Source organism: Gavia stellata, chromosome 4 (genome assembly GCF_030936135.1).
Source record: "Gavia stellata isolate bGavSte3 chromosome 4, bGavSte3.hap2, whole genome shotgun sequence".
Lineage (NCBI taxonomy): Eukaryota > Metazoa > Chordata > Aves > Gaviiformes > Gaviidae > Gavia > Gavia stellata.
Genome location: NC_082597.1, coordinates 1,945,145 through 1,958,736, shown reverse-complemented (window position 1 = coordinate 1,958,736; position 13,592 = coordinate 1,945,145). Strand labels below are relative to the sequence as shown.

The 13,592-nt window shown below is 45.5% G+C and overlaps 1 protein-coding gene across 3 annotated transcripts; it reads left to right on the top strand.

Moving 5' to 3' along the window:
- The first annotated feature begins 576 nt into the window (after positions 1–576).
- On the top strand, positions 577–12,243 carry CEP41 (centrosomal protein 41). 3 transcript variants are annotated; one of them, XM_059817005.1, is made up of 11 exons: positions 577–609; positions 1,196–1,259; positions 2,608–2,655; positions 6,837–6,898; positions 7,905–7,974; positions 8,432–8,573; positions 9,540–9,691; positions 10,017–10,084; positions 10,888–11,002; positions 11,410–11,625; positions 12,090–12,243. In XM_059817005.1, exons 1-11 carry the CDS (start codon positions 577–579, stop codon positions 12,236–12,238), a joined length of 1,119 nt encoding a protein of 372 aa, XP_059672988.1. In that variant the 3' UTR covers positions 12,239–12,243. The 3 variants fall into 3 exon arrangements, with proteins under 3 accessions (XP_059672988.1, XP_059672989.1, XP_059672990.1); XM_059817006.1 differs by lacking the exon at positions 11,410–11,625; XM_059817007.1 differs by lacking the exons at positions 2,608–2,655; positions 11,410–11,625.
- Positions 12,244–13,592: the final 1,349 nt, after the last annotated feature.

Genomic DNA, 13,592 nt, shown 5'->3' with positions numbered 1-13,592 from the left:
CAATAAGCACCGCCCACACATTAAACAAGTCCCCGCCCCATGAACAAGCTCCGCCCCCAGCCCCAGCCACGCCCCTCCAAGGGCCAAGCGTCACCCCCAGTAGACCCCGCCCCTCGGGGCAGCACTTGCCCCCGAAGGCCACGCCCCCCTCCCCGCCGTGTGCCCCCGCTCCTGAGGGTGCAGGCCGCGCCCCCCGGCGGCGGTGGGCGGAGCCTCCGCGCCTGGCCGGGCCGCGGGGCGGGCGGGCAGGGGGACCGCGCGGCCTCACCTGTCTCAGGTGCTTCGGCCGCGCGCCGGCATGGCGCTCCGAGGGCGGGGCCAGCGCCCCGCCCTCCGCATGCGCCGCCCGGACGCCCCGCCCCCCCGCTTCCCGCGCGTCACGGCGCGTGCAGCCGCGGCGTCCCGCGTTGCCCGGCGACGATTGAGCGCTGTCAGCCGCTCGCCCCACTGCGCGGCGTCTGATTGGCCGCGGGCGCGACGAGCGGCCAATCGGGGCGGGGGTAGTTGCGGGGTGGGCAGGCGGGAGTGAGGGAAGGAGGGGAGCGGCGGGCTGTCTGCCGCGGCCGCTGCGGGAAGATGTCGAGCAGGAGGAGTGTCGGGGACCCGGAGGTGGGATGAGGGGCCCGTCCCCTCGCCGGCACCCTCCCGCCGGCGGGCGGGGAGCGGGGGAGTCTCGGAGGTTCGGGCCGGGGAGCGGCGGCGGCCTTCTCCCCTGAGGGCGGGGAGCCCTGGGTGGCCCGTGGGGCGCAGAGGCCCCAGCGGCCGGGGCGTCCCTGAGGGCTGCGGGACGTGGGGGCCCGTTCGGTGGGGTGCCCGGAGGGTTGGGGGGCTCTCGGGGGCCGCAGTGGGCCGGTGCAGCTTCCAGCGGCGTAACTCGGGGTCGGGGGGAGGTTTCCTGCGGCCCCTGGAGTCGGGCGTGCGTCGGGCGAGTGGCGAGAGAAAGGGAGAGAAATTCGCTGTTTGAGGCTTTAAAGTGGCGGTTTGGCAGGGGATTGGATATCGAGTTGGAGATTGGGAGGTCTGTCCTTTTGCCGGAGAGCAGAGGATGTCTGAGACGATGCCTGTGGTGTCATTCCTCTTCTTGCTGTCTCTTGGAGCTCTTTTTAAATTGCCTTTTCTGTTAATGTTTTTTTGCCTTTAAAACAAATACATGGCTGTATATTGACTTCCTCTTATCTTTTCCTTTTTAAAACAGTATTTAACCAGGCGCATCCCTCAGAATCCCAGATATCAACATATAAAAACCCGCCTCGATACTGGTAAGTGGCATTGTCATAAGGTAAAAACACCAAACGTGGATGTAGGAATATACAAAAATATGCTGAATGTCTTAACTGCCTCTGTCCTGGGCTGCTTTACCCCAGATACTGTGCAGCTGTGTCAGAATCATAGAATCGTTTAGCTTGGAAAAGACCTTTAAGATCACCGAGTCCAACCACAAACATAACCTTGCCAAGTCCACCACTAAACCATGTCCCTGAGCGCCTCATCCACAGGTCTTTTAAATACCTCCAGGGATGGGGACTCAACCACCTCCCTGGGCAGCCTGTTCCAATGCTTGACAACCCTCTCAGTGAAGAAATTTTTCCTAATATCCAATCTAAACCTCCCCTGGCACAGCTTGCGACCATTTCGCCCATCGCTATTATAATGTGTCTCACCTTATGATGTCATGCTCTGTTGTGACAGCTACCATAGAAATAACTGGTCTTGGGAGTTTCTATATGTGGGCTTTTCTTGTATGAACTAATATCTTGACAAGGGTGTAAGTCAAGATAATTATTTGGGGGTGTCTTTGGGGATTATTTTTGTTGTTAAAGCAGTTGAATTTTATCCAGTAACACCTGCCTATAATATGCACACAAAAATGTTGGGAAAGAGACAGTGTAGCCACAGTTGTGTTTGAAGCAGTGTGTCGGAGGCAGGATTTGAATACCAAGGTCCTGATTTTAGCTCCCTTAGAGAGAGGGCTGTAACGTACTCAGTTTTAGGTAGTGACTTTCTGAAGGTTCTGACTTTGTTCTCCAAAGCATCATCAAAACAGCTTACTCCTCTGAGTAGAGAGGGCTTGCTGTAGAACTTGTAAATGGGAAGGGTGCTACGAGGCTGGTTTTTTGGGAATATTGCCATTCTGACTAGCAGGGTGCGGGTATTTCTGTACCCTTTACTGAAAATCCTGTAAAATAAAACTTGGGTGCGTTCTGTAGAAGAACTGAAATAGCCCCGTGGGTATGTACAGAAGATTTGAGCTCCTTCTGGTCATGAACGTTCATGGTGACTTCCTCAAGCCAGCGTGGAGGCTTTAAGCTAGGGAGCACTGCCCGTTCCCAGAGGCGGTTGGTAGCCGGGGTCCAGCAAGTCGTGTGACTGACTTTGCTATTTAGCTCAGCCTTCCTTGTGAGAGAAAAGCACTAAAAGGAAAATCATTGTGCTTTTTGATTTATGGTTGCCTTGTATTGTCATGGGGAAAGAGGATCTGCAACAAACATTTGTTATCATAGTCTGATCTTTTTCCTTCAAAAGAAATTTAAGTCTTAATAGTGTTGAAGAAAACCACTAATAAAAAAAATTGTAACAAACTGATTGATTTTGTTGTTGTTGTTACAGGAAACAGTTTAACAAAATACACTGAGAAGTTGGAAGAGATCAAAAGAAGTGAGTATCTGGAGAGGAGCAGAATGTAACTTCTTGTGGGTTAGTTCAAAACTGAAAGAGCACAGAGGAGCCAGGGTTGAATCCCAGACCCTCCGTTTCCTTGGAAATCACCTTGATGATTCCGACAGCCATTTACAGGAATGAACTGTAGAAACATGCAGCAGTAGGATACAAAGGTGCTCCTACCTTGATTCTTTGCTGGGCACCTTCCACTCTGTCCTGCACTTTGTTTTTCTGTCTCTCACAGTGCTTTACAGATTTAACTTAAGAAACCAGGCAGGCAGGTCGAGGAGTCTTTCCAGGTCCTTCTTTGTGCAATTTTTGTTATTGAATGGAAACCAGACAGGAAGAAGCTCTCTAGACTAAGAAAACTAGACTAGGCTCATCTGAGAAGTCTCTGACTGCGCTTCTGAGACTTTATTTCACTTTTAGGTAACAAAATTATTCAACTTGAGATCTTTCACCTTTGTATAATTTTAGCATACTTAGATTTCTATTAGAATACTCCAAGATAGGAAAGAGACAAGCTCATTCCTGAGTAACTCATTGATTTTACCAGAATAACATTGTTTACCTGAGCAACATCAATGTTTTGAAGACTTTGGGTGGTTCAGGCTCATGAAAGCCTAACTGATTTTTATTTCAGTCTGTTTTCCCACTGAAAATAGGCTTTTTTAAAAATTCTTACTACTTTATTTTCAGCTACTGTCTGGATTAGTTTTGCATAGAGAACCAGGAAAGCTATTAACCCCAAAAGCTGCATTTATCAATATGAAAAGAAAACTCCTCCCCATTAATGAGGAGTAATTCGGATTTTGAATGTTCAGTTTTAGTTCTTAGACCCACTTACTGTATTCCTCTAAGATGGTAACATTCAGGTTATAAGGGAGGTCATTAATCTGTCATAAATATATTTGTGCTTGGCTTTGTCCAAAATGGTTCTTTGTTGCTGGTTTGTTTGGTTTTGGTTTTTTTTTTTTTTAAAACACCACGGGTCTTTGGGGAAAATCAAAAGAGAAATGACCTTGCTTTCCAAAATCCTGCGTGGACTGACTAAGATTTCAGCGCCTAACACTGGATTGCCATCGCTTTTTATCTGTGCTGAAAATCTTGTTGTATGGGTCTTAGTTGGTTTTCAACCTCTGCTGTGAATCTGATTTCGTTTCATGTAGGAGTTCTTTTGTTTAATCGTGGTTCTGGAGTCCAGTAGAAACTTTCTCATTATATTTGTGCTGAATAGGCACCTTGTCTTCCCAGGCAGTTTAGAAACTTCTCCCCTTTAATTTCTCATGGATAGATGACACCATTTGGACACAACTTTAAATACCCAGTACAGGCAACTCTCTGTCTCTTGTGTAATGTGAGAGAGTGGGACTTAATACCGCGAGCCCACTGTGGAATCAAAAATGATAAGAGAGCTGGAACCACGATGATTTGTCCTGCGGAGGACTGACTTGAGGAGAGACACTAAGTCTCTTCCCTCTCTCTGGTGTTGCTTTACTCATTTCCGAAGCCCCGAGGAGCACATCCTTGACTACACAATAATTACAGCTTTAGACCAGTTCACTGAAGGAAAAAAATGTCAGAAAATCCAAATGGACCTTCCAGGACAGAACCAGGTACGTCATGTCGCTTTTGTAGTCGGAAGCGGCACTTCTGAACTTTCTGATAACCGCTGGGAGGCTCGTGCAAGCATTCAGATTGGTTTGCTCCAGGTCAGGCTTTCTAATAATGACAGTTTTGTTTTGGTTTTGTTTGTTGATAGAAATAATTTTGGGTGGTAAAGGCAAGATCTAGGTCATAAAGGCTTATTCTGGAGTAAATAATGCTTGAGGTGGGAGGAAACCATCCAGCAGCCGTATTGTACAAGCGCTGTGACAACGGTTCTGCTTTGTCAGTGTTTATATATGTCCAGCACTTCATAAGCTTTGCTGCTTTTATTTGTCCTTCTAAATTAAACTTATTTCTTGCTCTTCACATGACTGAAGGGCTCTTTTTGTCCATGGCTGGGGAGTTTGAATCATTTGGATATGGGCTACACCTAAGTTTTGTGTCGGGCAGATGAAATGGGCTTATGAAAGATAATTGTTGCTGTTATTTTCAAGTTAAAGGGAGACTTTAGCAACCTGAACTTGAGGCTTGAAGCCAGGTGGATTTGCAAGAACCGCGAGGGTTATTTTCAAGTTAATTGACGTACCGAAATCTAGTTTATGCACAGGTCTTGGACTTCAGACCCATGGTATGAAATGCATAGTGCACGTTGCAGTGCACCGGTGTATTTTGGATGGTCTCCTTTTTTCTAAAGTTGTTGAGTAGCAAGTAGGCACTTGCTTTGCAGCCTAATAAAAATTAAATAGGATAGGATGTTGAATTTGGGAACTCTGCTTGCTCTGAATGCTGAAAATTAATTGGCCTACCTCTTCAGGAAGTGTATTTAAGAGGCAAGGGATAGGAATAAAAAAAAAAGGAGATGAAAACTCACAATTGCTCTTTTTCTGTCTGTCCTGCTACCATAATGTGTCCGTGGGTTGTGTACGGGGAGAATCTTGTCCGAGCAGAATGTCTGTCAGGAAGTACGTGATCACTGCTTGTATTGGGAAGAGATCTCAGCCTTCAGCGTCCGCGTGGCTCCTTCTCTAAACACATGTCAGCTTGAGAGTTTCCATAAGCTAATTTTGTGATAATTTTTTGTGTGGTGGTTACAGGAATATGGATTGGAGCCCTTCCCCCCCAGCCTTCCCTTGTTTAAGCTATGGAGCATTCAGCAGATGGTTTTAGAGGATTTAGAATTGCTTAACTGGCTGGATTTGATAAAAGGTCCTGTTCTCTGTTGTTAGCCCTCTTAGCTGAACAGCTGGAGAGAGACCGGTTTGGAATATCCTCCGACAGTTACTAAAATTGTTAGAAAAAATGCAAAGGATTTTTCTTTTTTAAAAATTAAAAATCTGTGACTTGAGAGGTGGAGCCTAGTAAGGGAGAAGGAGGAAAAGAAAAGAAAGGAGGAGCAATTTTATTTTTTGAGAGAGCTTAGATTCGTTAGAGCATGGTTTCAAGAGCTGCATGCAGAACTCAGTTACAGCTGCAGTGCCTGACACGGGAGGAATTTTGTTCATCTTCCTTGGCTTTCCCTGCCAGTGCAGGATTGATTTTTCTCTTCTCCGTGCCCCACCCCCTTGCCTGCTGTCTCCTTTCTATCTGTAAATTTCCCAAAGGACGAGGCATCCGTTAGTTCCCATGGGAGGCTATTTCATGTCATGATGTTCCTACTGATACTCGTCTTAGCTTCTCTCTCCTACTACTTACACCCTTTTGTTTCACACTAGAAGGCTTCTCTTTCCCTAGTGTTTACGCATCTCGAGTATCTGTATGCAATCAGACTTCCATCCTTGTCATCACTTACTTAGCACTGTTAATCTCTGCTCTGGTTGTCTGCCAGTTGTTCCAACAGACCGCTCAGTTTTCTTGCTGCCTGAGCTTTGTCTTCAGGTTTAAGACTCCATTAGTCCAGTTTCTCCATAGCAATTATGTGTGCTTCAAGCTGGTATCCACACTGGTCTGCTGTTTAGTTTTCTGCATTAAACACCATGTGTAGGTTCTCCATTTCTTTAGATCTCTATATTAGCAAATTTTAGGAATCGGAATGTAATTGTCAGATAAAGTAAGAAAACCCGGAGCATTTTAATTGGTAAGATTAAACATACCTGTTTAGCTTAGTATTTAAAAAGACATAGTCTGAGATACAGTGCCCCTATGCTCTGATTCTGCTCTAACTTACGCAAATTAAAAATTCAGGTAAATTAAATCTTCTGGTTTAAGAGGCTTTGTGACCGTAGCAGGCTTCAAAGAACAGCAGGCAAGGTGATAAATTCATGAAACTGTTCGCTTCCCCCAGTGAGCCCAGAAAGCACAAAAAAATACAGTTTTGGGTCTAAAAGCAACTAACCATGCCTTCTCCGCTTGAGTCATATCTGGGCAAGATCTCTCTTTATAACTGGTTTTACTTTTCACAAAGCCTTCGGGTTTGCAGCTCTGATCCTTCAGCGGAAGCTAGTGCCCAGAAATCCTGCCTTGCTGGAGGAGAGTCTACGAGAATAGCTGGGACTAAGCCTATTGCCTGGTATTTGCAAAAGCTGGGAATTAACTGAAAATTTCCATTGTCTTCTTCTGTTTTGTTTTTGAAGATTACAGATATAAAAAGGATGAGCTGTTTAAAAGACTGAAAGTGACTACTTTTGCCCAGTTGGTATGTATAATTCCCTCTCTAGCCTCTGTCTAAAGCCTTTTATGTAGTTATGTAGCCTTAGTGTGTAATTCTTCTGTACTGGCTTCTTCCTGCCCTCAGATTTCCCTTAATAAAAGCAAACCATTCAGGCCAATGTTTTCGGAGCAGTCAAACACTTTTAATTTCAAATTGAAGTTTGTAGTGACTGGTTTTGAAATCAGTTCCCTATTTTTTCCCATTCACTTAAGAGGAACTTCAAGCCTCTTACCAAAGAAAAGGGCTGTGTAAAGAAGTATTCAAATCCGATCTCGTCGAGCTTTGTGTCAAGTAGCCTGAAACCCTCCCTAATAGTGGTTTTAACTGCAGAAGATGGGAAGGTTGTGACTTCAAGGCTTTCTGTGTGTTTGGTTTTTTAATTAAAAAAGTAACAAATGAAAATACTAAAAACTGGGAAATCTGATCAGTAAATAAAGAGCTGTGTGTTGCTTATATGTTGGTTCAAGAAAATTAGTGAAAGCTAGAAAAAGACAAGCTTTCTTCTAAGGTGAGAAGGAAAGGGAAGATTGAACTTGCAGATATTGAAGGAGTGGGTTTCTGCAGAATCATATCTTTGGTTCCCCTGGATTGTTAAGACCAATCCTGTGACTCTCGCTGGTGTGATGAACTGATTTAGTATGTGAGTATCTCAGGTCTGCCCTCACAGGCCGATTAACCATGTGCAATTTTATCCTATTTAGTGTATGTTCTGAAAAGTTTCAGTTGCTGCCAGTGACTGAACTTCATAAATATCAGAAAATGTTCTGGTATTTGATATTGCCAGCACGGCATATCTGATTATTCTAAGGTTGAGCATTCTTTTTTTGCTACAACTTTTGTTTAATAAAAGGACCCACTTGCAGTAGAAGTTGCACTGAGTTAAATGTGTTTTGGCTTGAGGATTGTTTTTCCTTAAGCTGATCCCTGCTGTCTTTCACTGACACGGGTGCGTGCATATCAAGGTCTCGTTGCTTGCTTTTGTTTCCTGCAGGTCATCCAGGTTGCCTCTCTATCTGATGAAACCTTAGAAGTGACAAATGAGGAGATCCACAAGCTGGAAGGTAAAAATATTTATTGTAAGCACAAAGAGAAAGAGCTGTAGATTGCTGTCATATGGTGAACGGTGTCCTGACAGACATAGCTTTTAATCAGGGAGAAGAAAATACCTTAACCTGTGGCCTGCAGCCATTCCACTTTGGGATGCATCACTCCTAAAACAGAAAGGCTTGCAAATAAGAAAGGCCTCGTGCTGCCAAGTTTATTGTAATAACTCAGTAGACATCATGCATCAAGAACTACATTTTTATTGAATTCTTAAAATGAGATCTTGAGCCATTAAAAATCATATGGCTTTCTATTTTTTTAATATGAGGCTCTTGGTAAGTCATTCTTATAAGAGGATGAAGATTAGGTTGTCTTTAAGAGACACACTTTCTTCTTAGAATAGAAACTGGGCTTAAAACCTACTTGTTTATTTCCTGTGGCATTTTAACTCTTCATACCCTGTTCTCTCCCCAGATGGTGATTCTGCTGCTCCAGATGCAGATGCTGAACTCACGGCAGGGACAAATGGGAAAGGAAGCCCCGATGGGACACCTAGTCCGGTCCTGTTCATAAACAACACAGGAGCTGGGGAATCCTATCGGTCCACGCTGCAGAGGTGCCTGATAATAATACACCATTTTCTTCCTGTCTTAGCAGATAATTACTTTTATCTAGCTAGTTATTTTAAATTGCTGCTAAGTGGCTTTATATTGTATTTCTCATTAAAGCCTGATTTTTACAGGTCCAGGGATGTGAGCGAGGGAGAGGGTTGGCAGGTTTTCCTGTCTGAATGAGTTTGGTTTGAGGCTGTAACCCAACCCTGTTGCCACCTGATGATTGTCTAAATGGCTGACAAGGAAATACGTTTGTGGCATTCGATCCAGGTCTCTGGGTTCCAGAATCTGTGTTATAAACTGCTCTGGTAAACTCAGTAATGTGCCTTCCTGATGATCTTAACGGATTGTCCTGTGATTGAGAATGAGAGTCCAATTTCCAAACCCAATACATCGCTAGTCAAGGTCAGAGATACAAGGAAGACACTGTAAGAGGAAGCTTTGTCTCAGGCCTTCCTTTGCTCTACGTGCGCAAATGTTAACAGAAGAGTTGAGGCGCTAACCTGACGGGCTTGGCGATCGCCTAGCAAAGCCACCAATTCAGCGACCACTAAGAGTATCTGGAGGTTTCTGTTCATGTCCTGTATCCAATCTAGTGATGAAATGGAAATCCTCTGCATAGCACTGTAGATGACCGGCAGTTATTTACTGTGTCTGACTTGCTGAGATCTCCACGTTCGCAGCTACTTAGAATTATTCCCCCTCACCTCAAAGTCACTTAGGACATAAAACACCTGGACTTGATTGATCCAGAAGAGTATGGTAAGTTTACATAGCAAGGCCATACTCTTTATATTGATAAAAATAAAATCAGTCTCTTATAATGTACTGGAAAGCCTGTGTCTGGCTGTACTGGAACATAAGTGGACTTCTGGAACAGTTGATGGAAAAGCACTCTGACCTGGTGAAGAGGTACACAAGTGTTCTGAGTGAGAGCTTGCACCATAACCTCCTCTTCTCTCTTGTAGCGTGATAAGTGGCGTTGGTGAACTGGATATAGAAAAGGACGCTCCAAAGAAAGTGGACGCTCAGGCTAAAGACATGCCTTATCCCGACTGCCCCTTCCTGCTTTTGGATGTACGAGACCGAGATGCATATGACCAATGTCACATTGTTGGAGGTGAGGAGACCGGAATCCCACAGCAGTCTAGTGTCAACTGGGATCATATATTCAGCTTTTTGTGTCATATTCTGTCTGGCTTCATTTTTTGCCCCAAGGAGGGACATCACTTGGGTGCAGAATGCTCTCGGCACTCACGAAGTACACCCATCTTTCCTGGAAAGGGAGGAGGGGACCGAGCTGATGTTAATCTCATATTTAGTGGGTTTTCAAGTCTGTTGAGCTTTAAGAAGTCTGTGTCAGTTGTATTCCAGGTTGTGTAATGGTTGGAATTCAGCCGCTGTATGATTTTTCTCTCTTTTTTTTTTTTTCTTCTCCTCTGCAGCTTATTCCTACCCTATCGCAACACTGTCTAGAACCATGAACCCATATACGAATAGTATTCTGGAATATGTATCCTTTGCATATAAAGGGCTGGAATAAAAAAAAAAAAAGATAAACTGGGGGGATGTTGGTGGGGGCTTCGAAAAACAATTGGAGTTATAGCAGTCACTGTGACCGGGACACTGCTTAACCATCAAAATCCGGGGATTTCAAGGGGGGTGGGAGGGGAGATCCTTTATGCTGGCTGTGATTACCTGGTACGGCTCCACTGCCACCATCAGATGCTGGATTCTAGTTCCTCAAGGCTCCCCACCTCTTGACTCCAGTGGGAGCTGCCTGAATTTGACATTTCTTGGGATTTTGGCTGCTGGAAGGCAAAGGCATACTTGGGCACCTGTCCCCCACTGTTGCTGGAGCGCTGGGCTTCTTGAGGGATGCTTTCATCAAATTCTTTGGCTTCCTCTCAGCACCTTGATGGGGATTGGCTTTTCTCTGGAGGACAGAAAGAGGATTATTAGCTAGGATTAGGCTGATAACTTCTTGGGTTGTTAGCTTGTGAGGGCTGCAGGGGAGAGGAGATGTTGTAAACGAAGGTGCTTCTTGCTATTGCCTGTTGCTAACCTTCAAAACAGTGGTGGGCACTTGCTGCAGGGGCTGTGCTCCAGTGGGCATTAGGCTGTGTCCTTCCAGCGTCTGGCAAGCCCCAGCTACTGAGAAACCAGTTTTAAAGCACTGGTGAAGGGAAGGCATTCCTGTCTGATACTCAATCAAGTAGGGAGCCTCTGGTCCTGTTTGTCTCTCTTTTTCTTTCTAAAAGATATTAACGGTCACCTTAAGTTTACAAATTAATCCTTAGCTCTCCTACCTATCAGAAAAATGCACATGGAAAAATTATCATTTTGTATGACAATGATGAGAGGTTAGCCAGCCAGGCTGCAACAACCATGTGTGAGAGGGGCTTTGAGAACTTGTTCATGTTATCTGGAGGTAAGTGGGGATGGGCAGGACTCCCTGAGGTCTCGGGTGGGTAGATCGAGAGCAGAGAGCAAGGGTTGAATCAGCTGGAGATTGGAAGGAGCTGGATCACAGACTCACTAAGGTTGGAAAAGACCTGTGAGATCATCAAGTCCAACCATCAACCCAACACCACCATGCCCATTAAACCATGTCCCACAGTGCCACGTCCACATGTTCCTTGAACACCTCCAGGGATGGTGACTCCACCACCTCCCTGGGCAGCTTATTCCAGTGTCTCAGCACTCTCTCAGTAAAGAAATTTTTCCTAATGTCCAGCCTGAGATATTCAGCTCTGTTGAGTGTTTTACTTGTGACTGGTAAAATCACTGATCCCATCTTAGCTGGTGGTTGCTGACGTGTGATCTGTATGTCTGCAGGCCTGAAGGTCCTTGCACAGAAGATTCCAGAAGGACTGATCACCGGCTCACTCCCTGTGTCCTGCCAGGTGGCAGCTCCCACGGGCTCTGCTCGAAAAAAGACCTCTCCCAAAGTGCCACCCGCACATGCTGAGAATAAATGGAGGTTTTCTGCAGATGATCTACAAAAGATAAAGTACTACCTAGAAGAGGAGCATATTCCTTCAGACACTGCCAGTAAGACTCCACAACAAATGCTGCAGCTGCTTTCTGTAGCTCTCGAGCCTGCCCTGCAGCAGTTCTCTGCTTTGTTATATTCTGTCCATGAGATTACGGGGAGAGGGAGAGGTTTTGTTCCAAACTGACAGAAGATCCACCAAAACCTGTGCTATGTCAATCCCAGAGGACTTAAATCTTCTATAACTACATGATGGCAAAATCCTGGGCCTGATGAGGGTGGGCATATACCATTCTGCCCACTATCTTTCAATGTCTTTAGGTTTTCCTGGTGATTAGTAGATTTGTCAAATTCTTAGGCCTGCACAGCTAGATAGAGACTGCCCAAAACTCCCCACTGAATTATTGATGGGTCTATGTGCTCACAGTGAGAGCTGGAGAGCCAGTGAGGGGCAACAGATCATTTGTGTGTCCTTGTGCTCCATCATGCACACAGCTTCTGGTCTACTTTTTTTTTTCCCCAGGCCGTCTTAGCTGTGGTTCTTCAGGCCGTGATTCCAAGGTGACGACTGTGAGGAGCAGCCCCAGTCTCCCCAGCACCGCTGGCAACATGGGATCCCTCACCGCCCGCTCACTCAGCAGGAGCAGCCTCCAGAACAGGCCATGGAAATAAGCAGCGGTGTCTTCTTCCACTGAATAAATGAATGTCCAGGTTCTGGGAACCCTGAACAGTGCAGCCCGTTTGTCGTTTTAGGAATCTGCAGAGAAAAGCGGCGGTGGTATAAAAATGGCAGCTCGGGTAAGGCTGGGGGAGCTGGAACAGTTGACGTTTCGTAGAAGCAGGACCGGTATCGCTTTGGCAAGGCTGACTTTTAGGTGCAGTGTCAGGACAGAGTTGATATAACTGATTTTGTAGGGGAGGGAGAAAACTGATAGTAAAGCCTGTGACCAGTAGAAACGGTTCTGCGAAGCTTGTAGTTCAGACAAATGAATTTGCGTCTGTAACAAATACTCCCTCTGTGCTGTGCCCAGAACTGCAGACTGCGAACAGAACACATGTGAAAGTAAATGGGCCAGAAATCATCTGTGAGCAGAAACCTTGGAGTTCTGTAGCAGAGATACAGACATTCAGCAACTTGCCAAAATGTTGGAGAGAGGATTCTGTAGGGTTTTTTTTTTTAAAAAAAAAAAATATATATGTTCATGAACAGAAGTATTTGTAATAAAGTTGGTTTTGGAAATAATGCCCATCGTGGCACTGTAACCTGACAGATGTGTTTACTCATGGACAGTTTGTGAAACAGTTCTGTATTTTTAAATGTGAGCTGGAGGAGAAAATAACTGTGTTTTCCCTCTCTTCTCCTTTATTGTCTACAACGTTTGGCTTCGAACTGCACTTCTCCTGCTTTCTTCCTTGATGTGGTTACAAAGAGCTACTGCTGTGTGGTGGTTTTGGTTCTAAATGAGATTAGAGAATAGGGCTGCCAGATGTGCTGAGCAGGGTTTTAGCTGACATGTCTTAGGGCAAAATCATCTGCTGTGCCCCTCTTGGTGTGCAGGCAGAGTGTCTCCTTAGTGCACTGGTGGGTTGCTTCTTTTCTGACCTGCAAGAGCAGGCTGCTGGTCGCTGGAGCTGCAGAAAACCACGATGTACATGGAGGAGCCAGTCACTCTTCTGCTGACAAGGCTGACTTCCCTAACCATTGTACAGGCAGCTGCAAGTCGAGGTTGGGAGGCAGAATGTCATTTTTTGCTTCATAAAATGCTTTTGTGATGCTTGGAGGCAAACTGTATTCTTCAGTGTAGCAGCAAATAGCTCTGCAGTGCCTGACAGGGGCTGGAAACTTATTCCCAGATACGCCCTTGCCAGTGTTTTTGGAGTAGCTTCTTTAAGGTTAGGGTGGCTGAAGGGGAATTTTCTTATGCCCTCTCACCAGGATCCCCAAAACCTAGCAGGGACCAGGAATCTGGTGACTGAACAGGGCGTGAAGATTTCCTAGAAAACAAGTATCACAGCTTTCATCAAA

Coding starts and splice junctions, on each gene's coding strand:
- CEP41 (XM_059817005.1), top strand. CDS start 577: ATGTCGAGCAGGAGGAGTGTCGGGGACCCGGAG. Junction 7,975..8,431: donor GGAGATCCACAAGCTGGAAG/GTAAAAATATTT, acceptor TTCTCTCCCCAG/ATGGTGATTCTGCTGCTCCA. Junction 11,003..11,409: donor CTTGTTCATGTTATCTGGAG/GTAAGTGGGGAT, acceptor GTATGTCTGCAG/GCCTGAAGGTCCTTGCACAG.